The sequence below is a fragment of the Pseudophryne corroboree genome, chromosome 10, assembly GCF_028390025.1.
Source record: "Pseudophryne corroboree isolate aPseCor3 chromosome 10, aPseCor3.hap2, whole genome shotgun sequence".
NCBI lineage: Eukaryota > Metazoa > Chordata > Amphibia > Anura > Myobatrachidae > Pseudophryne > Pseudophryne corroboree.
The window spans coordinates 109,122,989-109,146,490 of NC_086453.1; the positions used below are offsets into that span (position 1 = coordinate 109,122,989).

Genomic DNA, 23,502 nt, shown 5'->3' on the forward strand with positions numbered 1-23,502 from the left:
ATATATATATATATATATATATATATATAGATGTAGATACAGGCAGCACTCAGAAGACTTCATATAACTCCTTTTATTATAGGTGAACCATAACTATATATATATATATATATATATATATACAGGTTGAGTATCCCATATCCAAATATTCCGAAATACGGAATATTCCGAAATACTGACTTTTTTTAGTGAGAGTGAGACAGTGAAACCTTTGTTTTATGATGGCTCAATGTATACAAACTTTGTTTAATACACAAAGTTATTAAAAATATTGTATTAAATGACCTTCAGGCTGTGTGTATAAGGGCCCTCATTCCGAGTTGATCGGTCGCAAGGCGAATTTAGCAGAGTTACACACGCTAAGCCGCCGCCTACTGGGAGTGAATCTTAGCTTCTTAAAATTGCGACCGATGTATTCGCAATAATGCGATTACTAACTACTTAGCAGTTTCAGAGTAGCTCCAGACTTACTCTGCCTGTGCGATCATTTCAGTGCTTGTCGTTCCTGGTTGACGTCACAAACACACCCAGCGTTCGGCCAGGCACTCCCACCGTTTCTCCGGCCACTCCTGCGTTTTTCCGGAAACGGTAGCGTTTTCAGCCACACGCCCCTGAAACGCCGTGTTTCCGCCCAGTAACACCCATTTCCTGTCAATCACATTACGATCGCCGGAGCGAAGAAAAAGCCGTGAGTAAAAATACTTTCTTCATAGTAAAGTTACTTGGCGCAGTCGCAGTGCGAACATTGCGCATGCGTACTAAGCGGATTTTCACTGCGATGCGATGAAAAATACCGAGCGAACAACTCGGAATGAGGGCCAAGGTGTATTTGAAACATACATGAATTGTGTGAATGTAGACACACTTTGTTTAATGCACAAAGTTACAAAAAATATTGGCTACAATGACCTTCAGGCTGTGTGTATAAGGTGTATATGTAACATAAATGTATTCTGTGCTTAGATTTATGTCCCAACACCATGATATCTCACTATGGTATGCAATTATTCCAAAATACGGAAAAATCCCATATCCAAAATACCTCTGGTCCCAAGCATTTTGGATAAGGGATACTCAACCTGTATATATATATATATATATATATATATAAAACAGTCTTACGGCAGCACTCCCAATCTCAGATCGCAGCTGTCCGGTGCCCTCCTCGTCCCGTATGGCAGCGGGATAACAATACAGTGCAAACGGCGGCACTCCGGTCATACAATAAATGCAAATGCAGGTGTAGTATATATACTACACCTGCATTTGCATTTATTGTATGACCGGAGTGCCGCCGTTTGCACTGTATATATATATATATATATATTAAAAGGAGTTATATGAAGTCTTCTGAGTGCCGCCTCTATCTACATCTATCTTTGGACTTTCGTTCCCTAGGAGGGCACCGGAGTAATTGCTGTTTGAGTCACGTGAGTGCCGGGTGCTTCAAAAGTATATATATATATATATATATATATATATACTATATATAAATATATATAATATATATATATAAATATATATATAAGATGTGCACCGGAAATTTTTCGGGTTTTGTATTCAGTTCCGCGCCCGTGTTTTGGATTCGGACGCGTTTTGGCAAAACCTCCCTGAAAATTCTTTGTCGGATTCGGGTGTGTTTTGGATTCGGGTGTTTTTTAAAAAAAAAAACTCAAAAACAGCTTAAATCATAGAATTTGGGGGTAATTTTGATCCCATAGTATTATTAACCTCAATAACCATAATTTCCACTCATTTCCAGTCTATTCTGAACACCTCACACCTCACAATATTATTTTTAGTCCTCAAATTTGCACCAAGGTCGCTGGATGACTAAGCTAAGCGACCCAAGTGGGCGGCACAAACACCTAGCCCATCTAGGAGTGGCACTGCAGTGTCAGACAGGATGGCACTTAAAAAAATCAGCCCCAAACATCACATGATGCAAAGATAAAACAAAAAAAAGAGGTACAAGATGGAATTGTCCTTGGGCCCACCCTTATGTTGTATAAACAGGACATGCACACTTTAACAAATCCATCATTTCAGCGACAGGGTCTGCCACACGACTGTGGCTGAAATGACTGGTTGGTTTGGGCCCCCACCAAAAAGAAGTAATCAATCTCTCCTTGCACAAACTGGCTCTACAGAGGCAAGATGTCCACCTCCTCCTCATCGTACGCGGATCGCTGACAAGGTGACCGGCTGCACTAAACACTCTTTTGGAGTACACAGTGGAAGGGGGGCAACTAAGGTAAAATAAATCCAGTTTGTGCAAGGGCCTCCAAATTGCCTCTTTTTCCTGTCCGTATACGTACGGACTGTCTGACGTGCCTACTTGGATGCTGTCACTCATATAATAATCCACCATTCTTTCAATTGTGACAGAATCATATGCAGTGACAGTAGACGACATGTCAGTAATCGTTGGCAGGTCCTTCAGTCCGGACCAGATGTCAGCACTCGCTCCAGACTGCCCAGCATCACCGCCAGTGGGTGGGCTCGGAATTCTTAGCCTTTTCCACGCAGCCCCAGTTGCGGGAGAATGTGAAGGAGGAGCTGTTGATGGGTCATGTTCCGCTTGACTTGACAAGTGTCTCACCAGCAGATCTTTGAACTTCTGCAGACTTGTGTCTGCCAGAAAGAGAGCTACAACGTAGGCTTTAAACCTAGGATCGAGCATGGTGGCCAAAATGTAGTGCTCTGATTTCAACAGATTGACCACCCGTGAATCTGGTTAAGCGAATAAAGGGCTCCATCCACAAGTCCCACATGCCTAGCAGAATCGTTCCGTTTTAGCTCCTCCTTCAATCTCTTCAGCTGCTTCTTCAAAAGCCTGATGAGGTGAATGACCTGACTCAGGCTGGCAGTGTCTGAACTGACTTCACGTGTGGCAAGTTCAAAGGGTTGCAGAACCTTGCACAACGTTGAAATCATTCTCCACTGCGCTTGAGTCCCCCCCTCCTTTGCCTATATCGTAGGTAGATGTATAGGCTTGAATGGCCTTTTGCTGCTCCTCCATCCTCTGAAGCATATAGAGGGTTGAATTCCACCTCGTTACCACCTCTTGCTTCAGATGATGGCGGGGCAGGTTCAGGAGTGTTTGCTGGTGCTCCAGTCTTCGGCACGCGGTGGCTGAATGCCGAAAGTGGCCTGCAATTCTTCGGGCCACCGACAGTATCTCTTGCACGCCCCTGTTGTTTTTTAAATAATTCTGCACCACCAAATTCAATGTATGTGCAAAACATGGGACGTGCTGGAATTTGCCCACATGTAATGCACGCATAATATTGGTGGCGTCGTCCGATGTCACAAATCCCCAGGAGAGTCCAATTGGGGTAAGCCATTCTGCGATGATGTTCCTCAGTTTCCGTAAGAGGTTGTCAGCTGTGTGCCTCTTATGGAAAGTGGTGATACAAAGCGTAGCCTGCCTAGGAACGAGTTGGCGTTTGCGAGATGCTGCTACTGGTGCCGCCGCTGCTGTTCTTGCTGTGGGAGGCAATACATCTACCCAGTGGGCTGTCACAGTCATATAGTCCTGAGTCTGCCCTGCTCCACTTGTCCACATGTCCGTGGTTAAGTGAACATTGGGTACAACTGCATTTTTTAGGACACTGGTGAGTCTTTTTCTGACGTCTGTGTACATTCTCGGTGTCGCCTGCCTAGAGAAGTGGAACCTAGATGGTATTTGGTACCGGGGACACACTACCTCAAGAAATTCTCTAATTCCCTGTGAATTAACGGTGGATACCGGACACACGTTTAACACCAACACAGCTGCCAAGGCCTGAGTTATCCGCTTTGCAGCAGGATGACTGCTGTGATATTTCATCTTTCTCGCAAAGGACTGTTGGACAGTCAATTGCTTACTGGAAGTAGTACAAGTGGTCTTCCGACTTCCCTCTCTGGGATGACAATCGACTCCCAGCAGCAACAATAGCAGCGCCAGCAGCAGTAGGCGTTACACTCAAGGATCCATCGGAGGAATCCCAGTTAGGAGAGGACTCGTCAGACTTGCCAGTGACATGGCCTGCAGGACTATTGGCGTTCCTGTCTAAAGAGGAAATTGACACTGAGGGAGTTGGTGGTGTGGTTTGCAGGAGCTTGGGTACAAGAGGAAGGGATTTAGTTGTCAGTGGACTACTTCCGCTGTCACCCAAAGTTTTTGAACTTGTCAATGACTTCTGATGAATGCGCTCCAGGTGACGTATAAGGGAGGATGTTGCTAGGTGGTTAACGTCCTTACCCCTACTTATTACAGCTTGACAAAGGCAACACACGGCTTGACACCTGTTGACTATCAGGAACTGGACTGTGGGTGCTCCTTCCAGCACTTGCAGGGGGCGTGCAAATGGTGGAAGGCGCCACCTCTTCCCGTCCAGTGTTGGGAAGGTCAGGCATCGCAACCGACACAATTGGACTCTCCTTGGAGATTTGTGATTTAGAAGAACGCACAGTTCTTTGCTGTGCTTTTGCCAGCTTAAGTCTTATCATTTTTCTAGCGGGAGGATGAGTGCTTCCATCATCATGTGAAGCTGAACCACTAGTCATGAGGAACATAGGAGAGGGCCTTAGCCGTTCCTTGCCACTCCGTGTCGTAAATGGCATATTGGCAAGTTTACGCTTCTCCTCAGACGATTTTAATTTAGATTTTTGGGTCATTTTACTGAACTTTAGTTGTTTGGATTTTACATGCTCTCTACTATGACATTGGGCATCGGCCTTGGCAGACAACGTTGATGGCATTTCATCGTCTCGGCCATGACTAGTGGCAGCAGCTTCAGCACGAGGTGGAAGTGGATCTTGATCTTTCCCTATTTTACCCTCCACATTATTGTTCTCCATTTTTTAATGTGTGGAATTATATGCCAGTAATATATCAATAGCAATGGCCTACTGTACTGTCTGTACTACTACTGCTGGTCACCAAAATGCTGCACTGTCATTCTATATACTGCTCACAACAATGCAGCACAGATAGGGATACTTGAAGTGATACAGAGCTGCAAGATTCAGCAATGGCCTACTGTACTGTACTACTGTATATGTATACTGCTGGTCACCACAATGCTGCACTGTCTTACTATATACTGCTCACAACAACAATGCAGCACAGATATGGATAGTATACTTGACACAGAGCTGCAAGATACAGCAATGGCCTACTGTACTGTACTATGGGGGTAGTTCCAAGTTGATCACAGCAGGTAATTTTTTAGCAGTTGGGCAAAACCATGTGCACTGCACTGGAGGCAGATTTAACATGTGCAGAGAGAGTTAGATTTGGGTGGGGTGTGTTCAATCTGCAATCTAAATTGCAGTGTAAAAATAAAGCAGCCAGTATTTACCCTGCACAGAAACAAAATAACCCACCCAAATCTAACTCTCTCTGCAAATGTTATATCTACCCCCCCTGCAGTGCACATGGTTTTGCCCAACTGCTAAAAAAATTCCTGCTGCGATCAACTTGGAATTACCCCCTATATGTATACCGCTGGTCACCAAAATGCTGCACTGTCCTACTATATACTGCTCACAATAATGCAGCACAGAGATAGTATACTTGACACAGAGCTGCAAGATACAGCAATGGCCTACTGTACTGTACTATATGTATACTGCTGGTCACCAAAATGCTGCACTGTCCTACTATATACTGCTCAAAATAATGCAGCACAGAGATAGTATATTTGACACAGAGCTGCAAGATACAGCAATGGCCTACTGTACTGTACTACTATAATTATATACTGGTGGTCCCCACAATGCAGCACACTGAGCACAGATATTTGCAGCACACTGAGCACAGATATTTGCAGCACACTGAGCACAGATACGGAGCTTTTCAGGGAGAGAACGCAGCCACGTCCTCTCCGTTCAATCTCCAATGCACGAGTGAAAATGGCGGTGACGCGCGGCTCTTTATATAGAATATGAATCTCACGAGAATCCGACAGCGGGATGATGACGTTCCGGTTAACCGAGCAAGGCGGGAAGATCCGAGGCTGAAGCTTGGGGGGTTCGGCTCTCGACGAACCGAACCCACTCATCTCTAATATATAAATATAATATATAAATAATAATTATATATAATATATAATTAATATATAAATTAATATTAATATATATTCTAATATATATATATATATATATATATACACACACAAACACACACACACACACACACACACAGAGCAATGTTGGCACTCCTCTGCATGAATGTATATATATATATATATATATATATATATAGAAACTGGGGTAGACCTAATGAAAGCGCTAAGTATGGAGCTCAACCTCAAGGCGTACTCCCTGTTAGATGGAGTACAAAAGTGCAGATAAAACAAAAGGGGGTGTCTACAAGGGAGCATAATCAAGGTATTATCTTCCAGGATTTGACCACAGTTCACTTAAAAAACTTCAATTTATTTGTATAAAAGTGTTAGACAGGGAATCACATTGAATAACAAATAGCTGACATATTTAAAATACAGACATCAGATATAAAACAATATAATGCGGACAGTTTGTTAATCCGAAGATGCTCTCTTAATTAATACATATCCGATGCTCTCATATCCGAACCAAAACCCAACGCGTTTCGTCCAACTGGACTTCATCAGGGGCTCATTATCTATATAATAAATGAATCAATGATATAACAATGTATATAATAACCAGATCCAGCCATACTGGTCAAAAAAATGATAAAACATCAATACATACATACACATGCATATACATACCAACAAGGTCGGAAGAACATAAAAGAATGGATGACCTATATATGATCGAATTTATCCCTCAAAAAAAAAACTGAAAAAATCACAAGATATATAATATTACTGAACCCCATTGGGTATATTTTGTTAAAACATTTCAGAAATAAAATGATGAGGTAAAGGGGATATGAGTCCGTTGAATATGTTTAAACATTAGCAATGAATTATTATATTATATTATTCAATGTAGTCTATAATAATCCATACATAGACTATGAACTGGTATACATAACACTATATTAAATATAAACAGATCTTAATGGGGAAATTCCGGATGGAGGGGGTTTATATATAAACACCCCCCCCCCCCCACCCAGAAAAATCCTGCATTTGCCCCTGTGGCCCCTTACTGAGCTGAGACCCAAAGCATATGGGCCCCATAGCAATGGCACCCCCTTCACCCACTACAGCTGCACCATGCCCATAGTACTTAGAGAATGACTTATCTGAATAGAGAGCTCAGTAGCATCAGCACCTCATGCCACTCATACCTACACCCCCTTCCCTGCTCCCATACTTACCCTGGCGGCTCGAAGGTGCGACTTTTTTGCACCATGGTGGAATAGATCCGCAACTGGTGGGCATCTCAAAGGGCATCTCAGTAGATGGTTCATTGGCTGTGGCATTAGCATGATCTGTCCACTCTGAATCAGGTCCTGTCCAAATAAAGTATTTTAAGAACTATTCCTCAGAGCCTGCAGCTTGTAAGGAGATTCTCAGCTGTCATGCAGCAGGTTATTAGAGAAATCAATAAAGGCAACAGCTGTAGTGGAACCTGGTCCATGTCATCATATAGTGTAATGTTAGAAGGTGGTATAGCATGTAGTCACAGTGCCTGGAGCAAGTGTATGCTATAGCGCCCCCCTCTCGGTACTGAGGGATATAGGGAGAGGGCCATGACCAGTATTTCATTACAAGGTGCATTTTTTTTCTTTTTTTAAAGAAGTTACTTTTATTGATCCAAGTCACTGACTGAGGGTGACTATTCATTTTAAAAGCTGATTAGTGGAAACGATCAAGCCCAATATAGGATTTTGCTCCATATTTCTTATGGGCCCTACACACTGCGTGATTTTAGTGAAAGATATGAACGATCTCGTTCATTAATGAATGAGATACCGTTCATATCTTTCAGTGTGTGCGGCCCCACGCTCGTTCATCGCTGGAGCCTCGTCGCCTGTGCATGCATGCCAATATGGACGATCTCGTCCATATTTGCCTGCACTTCTATGGAGCCAGACGACGGGGGGAGTGAAGAAACGGCACTCCCCCCATCATTGCCCCCCCGCCGCCGGGTCGGCCGTACCCGCCGTCGGGCAGCTCGGCGGCGGATCGGTATGTGTGTAGGGCCCATAAGACTCACCGTTAACTTGTGTAGGGGCCTATTTAGTAAAGCGTGTCTTAAAATTGCCGCTGTTTGCAAATATAATTTTGTTGTAATTGAAAGAAATGATCTGCATGCAAGGAGCCAGACTGAGCTCATTCCAAAGTTAGTCCCAGAGTCCCACTTCCAGCCGACCACATGACGTTTGCTGCTTTAAAAAAATGTACCAGTTTGGCCAGAGTCTCGGAGCTCCGGCCGTCTTGCAACCCATTATATCCGGACCTAGGTCTTAGTACAAGGCCTGTGGTTTTAAATACCTATTAAATACTCGAGTGGACAGACTTGTTGAGTCCCACAGACAGGCAATAGTGTATCAAATTATGGATAATCTGAATCAGGGACCAACAAACCATACGCCTCACATTACATTGCATGGCTACAAAAGCAGAATACCTGTCCATACGCCATTGCTATCTGCAGCAAACAGTGCGAACGCCTCCAGTTTGCTCAGGAACACAGGAATTGGCCAGGAAATTATTGGAAATAGGCCATATGGTCAGGATGCACCATGCAGACGGTAGGTGGAGGATAGTGATACAACAGCACAAAAGCATGGATCCTTCTTGCATCGCAATGACTCTTCAAGCTGGTGGAGGCAATATTATGGACCGGGGCATGCTTTCATGGGAGTGTCTGGGCCCTTTGATTTGCAGGTACAGTTAGTAGAATAATTACCTAGAATAATTGAAGCCATACTAAAAGAGGACCCAACAATGAGTTTACCCTGTGGCAAATCTCGGTTTGGGTGTGTGTGTGTGTGTGTGTGTGTGTGTGTGTGTGTGTGTGTATATATATATCGTATCATCGCCTTAGAGGCCAGCAAGAGTGCACATAATACTGTACGCCTGAAAAGGGATGTATAATTTGCACCAATTATAGGGGCAGTTGCAAGTACATTCGGAAGAGGATGGCTTTTAGTAAACCAGGCACATTGGCTGTGATGCAGAGGTGTGTGCAGGGCTGTAACCAGGCTTGTGCAAGGACTTTGCAGGCAGCACCTTGCAGCCCCACGGTCCTTACTTCTGGATAGCAGGGTGCCAGGTATGTCAGCGATACAGGGGTCAGTATCACTGCTGCAGTGTTTCCCAAGCATCTCTTGGATGCTCCAGGCACCCTACTGTTTGTACAGCCGCTCCTCAGGATGCTTCGAGCACTACTGCACTTACAGGTGCTGGCAGCTCTGCCCCCTCTGCATGATGTCATGAAGTCATGCACTAGGGTGAGGCCTGCACAGGGCGGCATAGAGCCCTGTTACGCCGCTGGATGTGTGCGTCTGGAAAGTTCAGCATATCTATGAAAATACGCTATTTTTCTGAGCATGTTTTCTTTGAGTACTGTACGCCCGCTTTATTTCAAATTTTGCATTGTCCTCAAAGTGTTGACTAGTCACCATTATTATTGTCTCCTAGGTACATGCATCGTTCTAGTTATTAGGTTTAATAGGTATTTATTTGTCTCTACTTTTGCCTTTATCATACTAAACCACTATAGTGTATTATGCTATATACCACAGAGTAAATACAGGTATGACAATTGTTAGGCTCTCGGCAGCAGCCACTCTTCCAACTTTCAGTTCTCGTTATTAAGCAACCGTTAGGCAAAGTTGTTAAGTGTTATTGTCCATTTCATTAGGATGACATATAAATGTGGCTTTAAAGGACAGAAGGAAGTTAGAAGGAAAAGTCAAGTACTAGGTAACTTAAGGGAATGTACTGTATGTACAGGCCAATATTATACAGATGTACGCTGACCTCTTCATTCATGGTTTCCAGTTCCAGAGATTAGCTCCACATATATATGGGAAAACTACAAGGGGTATATTTACTAAAGGATGATTTTCATCGATTTTAAATAGATAGATAAAAACTGATCTAAATCGATATGATTTGCAGGTGCTATATAACACACATTCACTAACAGATTATTTTTTTATATTACTTTTTAAAAGTTAGTACCTGTGCGTTTTAACCCCCATAACACAGCATTGATTTAGATCAATTTTCAGCGATTTAAGATTGATGAAAATCGACCTAGTAAATATAGCCCCAAAACTTCAATGACACTTAAATATAAATGATTGTTTATTTCTGATAGTTATTCGTGTGCATTTAAATGTTACTAGCAACCTGAAAATTGTTTTATATCATCCATGTATAGGTATCAATGCACAAGCTCGTAGACTACAAAAGAGTCGCTCTCGTGCAGCGTCTGGGGGAAATGCCCCCTTACGGGAGAGGGAAGACAGCACCTCTCTTCGTCGGAGTATAAGCGATATCAACCTGAACAGCAAGAAGCGGAGAGAGAGGAAAAGCATAAAGAGCATGGTGGCCAATGACACAGATCCAGGTCAAGATGGAGATCAAAGTAGAAAAGATGGCGGCATGCAGAACTCGGCAGAACATAACAGCAGTGTTGACTGTGCAGATGATCCAACTGATCAGGTTGACTTAGACTTTGAACGTCTCTCTCAGTGCTTAATTCAGCCACCCTCAGAGCATCCGTACTTCCTTCTTCTACAAGGCTACAACAAAGATGTGGTAAGAACCCATTTTTACTGTATAGATGTAATGATTGTTCAACTATTACTAGATAATTGGACAATAGTTTCACCCACAACTACTTTCCTGTTAAAATTAATTTCTTAAAATTATTTCCACTATGAAATGTTTATTAAACTAAAACAAAAATTTAATTCTTTAAATAAATGTTTAATAATTTAATATTTGTTCTTTGTGGAGCAGGATTTTGTTATATATGTGATGACTCGCAAGAAGCATCTGTTTGGAAGGGCAGAGAAATCTTCAAGAGACAAAGGACCCTACGTTGACACTTTTCTATCAGCTCCAGACATTCTCCCACGCCACTGTTGTGTATGGCGCTTGGATTCCTCTACTCAAAAGAACATAGTCCGTGTAAGACCTTATCGGGGGGCTCTTGTAACCCACAATGGGGGAGTGCTCCAAAGAGAAGCTGAACTCCACACTGGGGATTTGTTGGGGCTTGGAGATCACTTTCTCTTCATGTTCAAGGACCCTAGAGTAGCCCAGACACGACCCGCTTGGCTTCCACAGTCTTGGTCCTCGTCTGGGTTGAGCGGGGCTTTTTCATGCCAGATGTGTGGTAGGTCTCTTCAGGAGCGACAAGAGGCTGTTCAAGCCTACATAGAGAGCAAAGATTTAATACTGCAATACCGCTCTCATGAAGAGGATGCTGTGCTGAAAGAGATTATCGAGAAAAATGGTAACCCGAACACTGACTTTAAGCTGGCCCCTGCTTACCTTTTTAGTCTCTGCATCGAACATTCAACACGAGCTCTTGATCCTGGACACTTTCCTAAGCTAGTTATGAAGATTGCCACCATGATAAAGGAAGTCGTTTGGGTAATGCTATTCATTCTATTTTTATTTTTTATTTTTTTATTATTCTTACTAGTTTCTTACTATATCATGTGTTTAATGGTTTTCTTACTGTTATCATATGGATCATACAATGATGCTGTTTCTCTATATTTTCCATAGCAATTCTGGCCCTTATTGTGGGTTGGGCTCGCGTGACTGGCGTTTCGGATTCCCCCGGTCACCATACTGGGATCCCACGCTTTAGATTATCATGGGGGGGAGAATGAGCGCAACAAAGTCACTTGCGGGCTCGCTGCACTCAGTACGCAGAAAGGCTTGGTGGCTCACTGCACTCGCCACAGGTTCTATTCCCACTCTATGGGTGTCGTGGACACCCACGAGTGGGAATAGTCCCTGTTAGTCGTCATGCCGACTGTCGGGATCCCGGCATCGGTATAGTGACCAACATCCCCTTATTACATAAAATGCTTAAGTAGATATACTACATATAATGCATAATAACTAAACTCATTATTAATAAACCATAATAACCCACTTGCAAAGGTATAAAAAATATCAAATACTTTTATATCAAGAAAAATTGCACACACGATATAAAGTGTATTATTAATGTCTGATCTTCAATAATAATCATTACCAATAATATAAAGTAGTGTAATTATACATGATATACAGTATTGCATCACATACAATATAGTATGTCTGTTTCATGGGGATGTAGTTACTGTCCCGGCGGTCGGGATCCCGCCAGTCAGAATACCAACACTGGGATCCCGACCGCCGAGAAAGTCAACAGCTGAACCACTCGTGGGTGTCCATGACACACATAGACTGGTAGTAGAACCTGTGGCGAGTACAGCGAGCCACTAAGCCCGAGAGTGACGAGCGCAGCGAGCCTGTAAGGGGCTTTCTAGTGCTTGCCCCGCTGCTGGCATTCTGGCGGCCGGGGTCAGTATTCTCACCTCCGGGATCCTGACCGCCGGGATTCCATACCCAACCCGTTTCATGCATACTGCATTTTTGTAAATACCTACATATCAGAGCGTGATGTGAGACGAGAGAAAGATACACAGAAACATTGGTGTATCTATAACTGGTGCAGGGTGTGCAGTGCACACAAGCCCTCGGGTTTAGGAGGGCCCACACCGTACACCCTGCATCCATATCATTATATTTACCCCTCCGCAGTCCCGCAGCAGGCGACCCTGCAGACAGTCACCAGGAAAATGGAGCAGCCGCCATATTCCAGGTGATTTGTGCATGCGCAGTAGATATGTCCCCGGGAATAAGGTGCGGACGCCATGTTCCCGGAGACTTGCGCATGCGGCGTAGACTCTAGCACAAAAGTCAGAATCTACAATAGCGCTGCGGCCACTGCCAGAGAGGAGTTTAGGCTAGAGTCCGTTGTCAGCCTCAATACAAATCAATATCTATACAGGCAGAATGAATCCACAGATATTAACTACACACATCATTACTGCTTCAATACAAGTTTTCTTAGGAAAGTGGATATGGTAGCATAAGGGTCTGCACACTGGTTTGTATAGGCCACACAGTGACTGCATCCCTAATGTTGAAAACCTCAACTTAGGGGTATAATTACTAAAGTGTGGGTTTTCAGAAGTGGAGATGTTGCCCATAGCAACCAGTTAGATTCTAGCTTTTATCTTCTAGAAGATAAGTAGGATCTGATTGATTTCTATGGGCAACATCTCCATTCTGGAAACCTGCACTTTAGTAAATATACCCCTTAGTCTGAATCAGCATTTTCCCCTTTTCCGATCTACACCCAGGGCTGCAAGTACCAGTACAAAATTGCCAGCCGGTACACAATATCGCCGGTCCGACCGCCATACTTGCAGCCGCTGCTCTGCTGTGTATGAGGGTAGGGGAGCGCCGCACGCACCTCTCCTGCCCCTCAGTGTTCAGTCCGGTTTCCAGCGGCGTGCATCTCTAATGAGGCGCTGGTTCGTTAGCCAATCAGAGCTTGCGGACTGGCAGCTGTGGCTCCTAATTGGGTGCTAAACCACAATCTTTGATTGGCTCTTGAAGCGGAGCCTGATTGGAGATACATGCCGCCGCCGGAGACCGGACTGAGCACTGAGGGGCAGGAGAGGTGCGCTCTCTTCCTCTCACACACAGCAGCCAGCGGCAGCAGCGCAGTGAGCAGCACTGGGGAGGGGGGGGGGGGGGTACCTGGCACTGTGGGGGCATATGTGTACCAGGCACTGTGGGGGCATATGTGTAACTGTCTCTGTAGGGACATATCTAGCACTGTGGGGGCATATGTGTACCTGGCACTGTGGGGGCATATGTGTACCTGGCACTGTGGGGGCATATGTGTACCAGGCACTGTGGGGGCATATGTGAATCTTTTTTCAAAGATATGTACCTCCTATTGCGCTGATTTAAGGTGGTTATAAGCAGCCTCCAATACTCAAAAAGAAGAAACACCAATCCCCTCTAAATTACATTAGAAAAAAAGAAGGCTGAGTAGAGGAATTGGCGCTAGTATCCACCGAATGTTTGCTGGTAAACTTTAAACAGGAAGTAGTACTATTTTCTGGTACCCCAAAATTTGTTTATTAAAGTGCATATGCAAAAAACACTTAGTATAAAACAAACATTTAAAATACACATTAAAATGATAAAAACAAATCCTTAAAGTGTCGGTGCTGGTTACAGTCTTTCTAGGTATCTCACCAAATTTGTGGGGTGCGGTGGGCAAAGCTTAATTTAAAGCAGAAGATGTGGGTCCCGGGCTAAAAGCACGGCACCACCGCAGATGGCATACGAACTCCCAAGGTGAGTCTTTCAGACACCACTCCACTTCTATATTCACAGCAAGTCCGTGCAACGCGTTTCGGTCTGAGTGGACCTTCCTCACGAACGGATGCTGTGTTCTGTCACTGTAAGGATATTTATACCTATATTCCGGATATTGAATTCCTCCATTTCCTCCGAAAACGGTGGCCGGAAGTGACATTTGCGTTTCACCTCCGACTTCCGTTTGCGTTCCATTAGCTCCGGGTGGAAATGACGTATAGCCCGGACGGAAGTGATATTCGCGCATCATCTCCCGCAAATCGGGAATACATTTTACATTCCCTCCAGAAACAAGAAACAATACAATTCCAAGGGGCTTCATCGTCAATTTCAAAAAGAAGAGGTTATATAAAATTTCTTCATGGAAGTAGATTTTTCTTCTTATAGGGTCACGACAGACTTATTTAAAAATCTTCCAAATAAAAGCATTCCTTCTTTTATAGTGACTTTTGTATTCATTCTCATCAAGAACAAGTATTCAGCTCCCACTCCGAAAAAACCTATTGCCGTACTTAGTATTCCCGCAAAGTCATACCCTATAACGGAGGGAGAGATTTTCCTTGTTCTATCCTGCAATATGGTCCTTGTAGTACATGAAAAAAAGGGAAAAGATAGAGAATTATAGCAAGTAGAAATCTTAAAACAACCTTAATCTAAAAACCATTTTAATTCGAAATCTACATTATGGCCCATGGGTTTAAGTGTATTTCATTCAAATATCCATCTCATTTCCCCTTGTGCCAACATTTTATCTATATTTTTATTCCTCCAATTTGATTTGACTTGTTGAATACCCAAGAAGCATTTTATGTGTTCTACTCCTGTTACATGTTTATTGCAAAAATGCTCGGAAAGCGGATGTGTTATAAATCCCTTCTTTATATTATAGATACATTTTTTCGAATGGCAAGTGCTGAAATTATTAATTTTATATTTTTTACCATTTACTTCAAATTCGGTTATTTTCTTTGCAATGTTGGTTTTAGTGATGGCTTTGCACATTGCACATGCCCCACAACGGTGGAACCCTTTCGTGCAGTTCCTCACTATGGTATTTTCAGCAAGGCTGCTTCTTACTAATTCGTCCTTCAGAGATTTCGCTTTCTTATAAAGGGGAGGGGGGGGGTCATTTAATAAATAAGATCGACTATATTAAGGAAATAGAGAGACAATTAAAAGATCAGGAAACATATAAAAAATTAAAAGGAGATCCAATCGAAAGAAAGCAAAATCTCTGAAGGACGAATTAGTAAGAAGCAGCCTTGTTGAAAATACCATAGTGAGGAACTGCACGAAAGGGTTCCACCGTTGTGGGACATGTGCAATGTGCAAAGCCACCACTAAAACCAACATTGCAAAGAAAATAACCGAATTTGAAGTAAATGGTAAAAAATATAAAATTAATAATTTCATCACTTGCCATTCGAAAAATGTATTATATATGGTGGAGTGTAAATGTGGCCAAATTTATGTAGGAAAGACCTCACGAGCATTAAAGACTTGGGCAGCGGAACATGTCTATAATATAAAGAAGGGACTTATGACACATCCGCTTTCCGAGCATTTTTGCAATAAACATGGAAAAGGAGTAGAACACATAAAACGCTTCTTGGGTATTCAACAAGTCAAATCAAATTGGAGGAATAAAAATATAGAGAAAATGTTGGCACAAGGGGAAATGAGATGGATATTTGAATGAAATACACTTAAACCCATGGGCCATAATGTAGATTTCGAATTAAAATGGTTTTTAGATTAAGGTTGTTTTAAGATTTCTACTTGCTATAATTCTCTATCTTTTCCCTTTTTTCATGTAATACAAGGACCATATTGCAGGATAGAACAAGGAAAATCTCTCCCTCTGTTATAGGGTATGACTTTGCGGGAATACTAAGTACGGCAATAGGTTTTTTCGGAGTGGGAGCTAAATACTTGTTCTTGATGAGGATGAATACAAAAGTCACTATAAAAGAAGGAAAGCTTTTATTTGGAAGATTTTGAAATAAGTCTGTCGTGACCCTATAAGAAGAAAAATCTACTTCCATGAAGAAATTTTATATAACCTCTTCTTTTTGAAATTGACGATGAAGCCCCTTGGAATTGTATTGTTTCTTGTTTCTGGAAGGAATGTAAAATATATTCCCGATTTGCGGGAGATGATGCGCGAATATCACTTCCGCCCGGGCTATACGTCCTTTCCGCCCGGAGCTAATGGGATGCAAACGGAAATCGGATGTGAAAAGCAAATGTCACTTCCGGCCACCGTTTTTGGAGGAAATGGAGGAATTCAATATCCGGAATATAGGTATAAATATCCTTACAGTGACAGAACACAGCATCCGTTCGTGAGGAAGGTCCACTCAGACCGAAACGCGTTGCACGGACTTGCTGTGAATATAGAAGTGGAGTGGTGTCTGAAAGACTCACCTTGGGAGTTCGTATGCCATCTGCGGTGGTGCCGTACCAGCAAACATTCGGTGGATACTAGCGCCTATTCCTCTACTCGGCATATGTGTATCTGGGACTGTGGGGGCATATGTGTATCTGGCACTGTGGGGGCATATGTGTATCTGGCACTATGGGAGCATATGTGTAACTGGCACTGTAGGGGCATATCTGGCACTGTGGGGGCATATGTGTATCTGGCATATGTGTATCTGGCCAGCAGCTCTCACAGCACTGTTCATGCCCCCATAATGATGAAAATGGGGGTGTGGCTTGCAATAGCGACACCTGCCACGAGGCCACACCCCTTTTTGTTAGGACACGCCCCCTAAAAATAAGGCGCGCGGTGAGGTCCCTCCGCAGATATCAAAGTTGGAAGGTATGAAGCAGCAGTTTGTGAAGTGGAAAATACCGTTTTCACTCGCTGTGCTATAGTGGCATCGCGCTCTTTTATTTAAGAAGAGCCTATGCCATGGCGAATGAATGCGGTATTTGCCGTGTCAGCGCTGATGTTTACCTTACATCAGTGCTGACGAGTGAACTGTGTCCCCAGACTGGCCTCCTACCGCGCATGCACCGGTTTATGGTTATTCCCAGCACATGCGCGGTAGTGATTTCCGGACATTTTGGTTATCCGGTCTCTATAGCAACCCGGCAGGCATGATGCCTGCCGGGATTGCTAGGGGGGGGGGGGGATGAGCCGGAGCGCAGGACGGACACCGCTGCAGCGGTGTCCATAACATCTGCCCGGAGCAGACAAAGGCATTTTAGGTAAGCGGGCGCTATTTCAGAAATAGCACTCGTTTTTAAATAGACTTTACTGTGCAGCAGTATAGGGAAAATGAAAGGCTAATAGCGCTGCTAGTTAGCAGCGCTATTAGCCTTGTTAAATCGAAATTGGACCCATTTTCCACCTAAAACGAGTTTCCAGCAAGGACAGTCGTCGATAAATGGGGGCCAAAGTAAGCTTCAAATAGTTAGAATTCTCTACCTTTCTATGCAAGGGCAGATAGCTCAGTGAATAGAGTGACTGCAATGCCACAGGCAATGGGTTTGAATCCCGGGTATGTCAGCATCTTGAAATGTAATAAAGGACAGTGTGACTGAATAACAAAGGAATCTCAAGATGAGTACATGAATGTTGTATAGGTCTTAGTGACAGAAGGGGTCAGGGTAGGATATAGCGGCGATCAGGAGATGCTGGGCTTCAAAAAGGGGGGAAGCTGCAAGTGAAAGTAATTAAAACAGATAACTGTCAAGTACCACCAACAGCGCCCCCTACCCTGCATTGCTATGTGCTGTGCACCTTCCGCACACACCTAGTTATGGCCCTGAACACCAGTTCACCTATTACATAACTATAGGCATCAGTTCACCGAACATATCTATAAACACCAGTTAACCACATGTATTTTAAAATAAGAATTTACTCACCGGTAATTCTATTTCTCGTAGTCCGTAGTGGATGCTGGGGACTCCGTAAGGACCATGGGGAATAGACGGGCTCCGCAGGAGACTGGGCACTCTATAGAAAGATTTAGGACTATCTGGTGTGCACTGACTCCTCCCCCTATGACCCTCCTCCAAGCCTCAGTTAGGAACTGTGCCCGGAAGAGCTGACACAATAAGGAAGGATTTTGAATCCCTGGTAAGACTCATACCAGCCACACCAATCACACCGTATAACTCGTGATAGGAACCCCGGTTAACAGTATGATAACAACGGAGCCTCTGAACAGATGGCTCGCAATAACAACCCGATTTGTGTAACAATAACTATTTACAAGTATTGCAGACAATCCGCACTTGGGGTGGGCGCCCAGCATCCACTACGGACTACGAGAAATAGAATTACCGGTGAGTAAATTCTTATTTTCTCTGACGTCCTAGTGGATGCTGGGGACTCCGTAAGGACCATGGGGATTATACCAAAGCTCCCAAACGGGCGGGAGAGTGCGGACGACTCTGCAACACCGAATGAGAGAACTCCAGGTCCTCCTCAGCCAGGGTATCAAATTTGTAGAATTTTGCAAACGTGTTTGCCCCTGACCAAGTAGCAGCTCGGCAAAGTTGTAAAGCCGAGACCCCTCGGGCAGCCGCCCAAGATGAGCCCACCTTCCTTGTGGAATGGGCTTTTACAGATTTAGGCTGCGGTAGTCCCACCGCAGAATGCGCCAGCTGAATAGTGCTACAAATCCAGCGCGCAATAGACTGGTTAGAAGCAGGAGCACCCAGCTTGGTGGGTGCATACAGGATAAACAGCGAGTCAGTCTTTCTGACTCCAGCCGTCCTGGAAATATAAATTTTTAGGGCCCTGACTACGTCCAGCAACTTGAAATCCTCCAAGTCCCTAGTAGCCGCAGGCACCACAATAGGTTGGTTCAAGTGAAAAGCTGAGACCACCTTTGGGAGAAACTGAGGACGAGTCCTCAATTCTGCCCTATACATATGGAAAATCAGATCAGGGCTTTTACAAGACAAAGCCGCCAATTCTGAAACCCGCCTGGCCGACGCCAGGGCCAACAGCATGACCACTTTCCACGTGAGATATTTTAAATCCACAGTCTTAAGTGGTTCGAACCAATGTGATTTCAGGAATGCCAAAACCACATTGAGATCCCAAGGTGCCACTGGGGGCACAAAAGGAGGCTGAATATGCAGTACTACTTTGACAAAAGTCTGAACTTCAGGCAGTGAAGCCAGTTCTTTTTAGAAGAAAATCGACAGAGCCGAAATCTGGACCTTTATGGACCCCAATTTGAGGCCCAACGTCACCCCTGCTTGCAGGAAGTGCAGGAATCGACCCAGTTGAAATTCCTCCGTCGGGGCCTTCATGGCCTCACACCAAGCAACATATTTTCGCCAAATGCGGTGATAATGTCTTGCGGTGACATCCTTCCTGGCTTTGATCAGGGTAGGGATGACTTCCTCCGGAATACCCTTTTCCTTCAGGATCCGGTGTTCAACCGCCATGCCGTCAAACGCAGCCGCGGTAAGTCTTGGAACAGACAGGGTCCCTGCTGCAGCAGGTCTTGTCTGAGCGGCAGAGGCCAAGGGTCCTCTGTAAGCATCTCTTGAAGTTCCGGGTACCAAGCTCTTCTTGGCCAATCCGGAACCACGAGTATGGTTTTCACTCCTCGCCTTCTTATTATTCTCAGTACCTTGGGTATGAGAGGTAGAGGAGGAAACACATAAACCGACTGGTACACCCATGGTGTCACTAGAGCGTCCACCGCTATCGCCTGAGGGTCTCTTGACCGGGCGCAATATCTTTTCAACTTCTTGTTGAGGCGGGACGCCATCATGTCTACCTGTGGTTTTTCCCACCGGTTGACCAGCATTTGGAAGACTTCTGGATGAAGTCCCCATTCTCCCGGGTGGAGGTCGTGCCTGCTGAGGAAGTCTGCTTCCCAGTTGTCCACTCCCGGAATGAACACTGCCGTCAGTGCTAACACATGATTCTCTGCCCATCTGAGAATCCTTGTGGCTTCTGCCATCGCCATCCTGCTTCTCGTGCCGCCCTGTCTGTTTACATGGGCGACCGCCATGATGTTGTCCGACTGGATCAGTACCGGCTGGTTTTGAAGCAGGGGTCATGCCTGGCTTAGGGCATTGTAAATGGCCCTTAGCTCCAGGATATTTATGTGAAGAGAAATCTCCTGATTTGACCACAGTCCTTGGAAATTTCTTCCCTTTGTGACTGCCCCCCAGCCCCGAAGGCTGGCATCCGTGGTCACCAGGACCCAGTCCTGTATTCCGAATCTGCGGCCCTCTAGTAGATGAGCCCTCTGCAGCAACCACAGCAGCGACACCCTAGTTCTGGCCGATAGGGTTATCCGCTGTTGCATCTGGAGATGGGACCCGGACCATTTGTCCAACAGGTCCCACTGGAACGTCCTTGCGTGGAACCTTCCGAATGGAATTGCTTCGTACGAAGCTACCATTTTTCCCAGGACTCGTGTGCATTGATGTACCGACACTTTTCCTGGTTTTAGGATGTCTCTGACCAGAGATGACAATTCCTCGGCTTTTTCCAGTGGAAGAAACACTCATTTCTGGTCTGTGTCCAGAATCATTCCCAGGAACAGAAGACGTGTCGTCGGGACCAGCTGTGACTTTGGAATGTTTAGAATCCAGCCGTGCTGTTGTAGCACTTCCTGAGAAAGTGCCACCCCCACTATCAACTGTTCTTTGGACCTCGCCTTTATCAGGAGATCGTCCAAGTACGGGATAATTAAAACTCCCTTCTTGCGAAGGAGTATCATCATTTCGGCCATTACCTTGGTAAAGACCCTCGGTGCCGTGGATAACCCAAACGGCAGTGTCTGGAACTGATAGTGACAGTCCTGTACCACAAATCTGAGGTACTCCTGGTGCGGAGGGTAAATGGGGACATGCAGGTACGCATCCTTGATGTCCAGGGATACCATGTAATCCCCCTCCTCCAGGCTCGCAATAACCGCCCTGAGCGATTCCATCTTGAACTTGAACCTTTTGATATAAGTGTTCAAGGCTTCTAAATTTAAGATGGGTCTCACCGAACCGTCCGGTTTCGGTACCACAAACATTGTGGAGTAGTAACCCTTTCCTTGCTGAAGGAGGGGTACCTTGACAATCACTTTCTGTGAATACAGTTTTTGAATAGCCACCAACACTGCCTCCCTGGCAGAGGGAGTTGCCGGCAAGGCAGATTTTAGGAAACGGCGGGGGGGAGACGTCTCGAATTCCAGCCTGTACCCCTGAGATACTACTTGAAGGACCCAGGGATCCACTTGTGAGAGAGCCCACTGTGTGCTGAAAAACCTGAGACGTGCCCCCACTGTTCCCGATTCTGCCTGAGCAGCCCCAGCGTCATGCTGTGGACTTACCGGACGCAGGGGAGGACTTCTGCTCCTGGGAACTAGCTGTGTGCTGCAGCTTTTTCCCCCTTCCTCTGCCCCTCGGCAGAAAGGATGAGCCTCTAGCCCGCTTGTTTTTCTGGGGCCGAAAGGACTGTACCTGATAATACGGTGCTTTCTTTTGCTGTGGGGTAGCCTGTGGCAAAAAAGTCGATTTCCCAGCAGTAGCTGTGGAATCGAGGTCTGAAAGACCTTCCCCAAAAAGTTCCACCCCTTTATAGGGTAAAACTTCCATGTGCCGTTTGGAGTCGGCATCACCTGACCATTGTCTAGTCCATAACCCCCGTCTGGCGGCAATGGACATAGCGCTTATTTTTGATGCCAGCCGGCAAATATCCCTCTGTGCATCACGCATGTATAAGACCGCGTCTTTTATATGGTCAATCGTTAGCAAAATATTGTCCCTATCCATGGTATCAATGTTTTCCGACAGGGAGTCTGACCACGCAGCAGCAGCACTGCACATCCAAGCTGATGCAATAGCGGGTCTCAATATAATGCCAGTGTGTGTGTGTATATAGCTTTTAGGGTACTTTCCTGCTTTCTATCAGCAGGTTCTTTTAGGGCGGCCGTATCCGGAGACGGTAGTGCCACCTTCTTTGATAAGCGTGTCAGCGCTTTATCTACCCTAGGGGGTGTTTCCCAGCGTGACCTATCCTCTGGCGGGAAAGGGTACGCAGCCATTAACCGTTTAGAAATGATCAATTTCTTATCTGGGGAAGTCCACGCTTCCTCACACACCTCATTTAATTCGTCAGATGCAGGAAAAACTACTGGTAGTTTTTTCTCACCAAACATAATACCCTTTTTTTGTGGTACCTGGGGTATCATCAGAAATGTGTAATACATTTTTCATAGCCTCAATCATATAACGGGTGGATCTATTGGAGGGTACACTCGTCTCATCATCGTCGACACTGGAGTCGGTATCCGTGTCGACATCTGTATCTGTCATCTGAGGTAGCGGGCGTTTTATAGCCCCTGATGACATTTGAGACGCTTGGACAGGCACAAGCTGAGTAGCCGGCTGTCCTATGTCGTCAAACCTTTTATGTAAGGAGCTGACACTGTCACGTAATTCCTTCCATAAATCCATCCACACTGGTGTCGACCCCGCAGGGGGTGACATCACATTCACAGGCATTTGCTCCGCCTCCACATCATTATCCTCATCATACATGTCGACACAGCAGTACCGACACACAGCAGACACACAGGGAATGCTCTTACAGAGGACAGGACCCCACAAAGCCCTTTGGGGAGACAGAGGGAGAGTATGCCAGCACACACCAGGGCGCTATATAACACAGGGATATCACTATAGCTGCCTATAATATATATATATACTGCGCCTAAATTGTGCCCCCCCCCCCCCCCCCCCCCTCTTTTTTACCCTTTCTGTAGTGCAGGACTGCAGGGGAGAGCCAGGGAGCTTCCTTCCAGCGGAGCTGTGAGGGAAAAATGGCGCCAGTGTGCTGAGGGAGTTGGCTCCGCCCCTTTTTCGGCTGGCTTTCTCCCGCTATTTTATCGTTTCTGGCAGGGGTTAATATACACCTATATAGCCTCTGGGGCTATATATGGTGTTAGTTTTGCCAGCCAAGGTGTTACTATTGCTGCTCAGGGCGCCCCCCCCAGCGCCCTGCACCCATCAGTGACCGCAGTGTGTGGTGTGCATGAGGAGCAATGGCGCACAGCTGCAGTGCTGTGCGCTACCTTGGAGAAGACAGAAGTCTTCAGCCGCCGATTTTCCGGACCACCTTCTTGTTTCTGGCTCTGTAAGGGGGACGGCGGCGCGGCTCCGGGACCGG

The 23,502-nt window shown here is 45.2% G+C and overlaps 1 protein-coding gene across 3 annotated transcripts in view; it reads left to right on the forward strand.

Moving 5' to 3' along the window:
- The window catches only part of RASIP1 (Ras interacting protein 1), a 199,192-nt gene that overhangs the window by 39,392 nt on the left and 136,298 nt on the right, over window positions 1-23,502 (forward strand). For all 3 annotated transcript variants that reach the window (XM_063942723.1, XM_063942722.1, XM_063942724.1), the window contains exons 4-5: window positions 10,324-10,703; window positions 10,908-11,546. In XM_063942723.1, coding sequence (XP_063798793.1) covers window positions 10,324-10,703; window positions 10,908-11,546 — 1,019 coding nt within the window. The remainder of the gene's footprint in view (window positions 1-10,323; window positions 10,704-10,907; window positions 11,547-23,502) is intronic.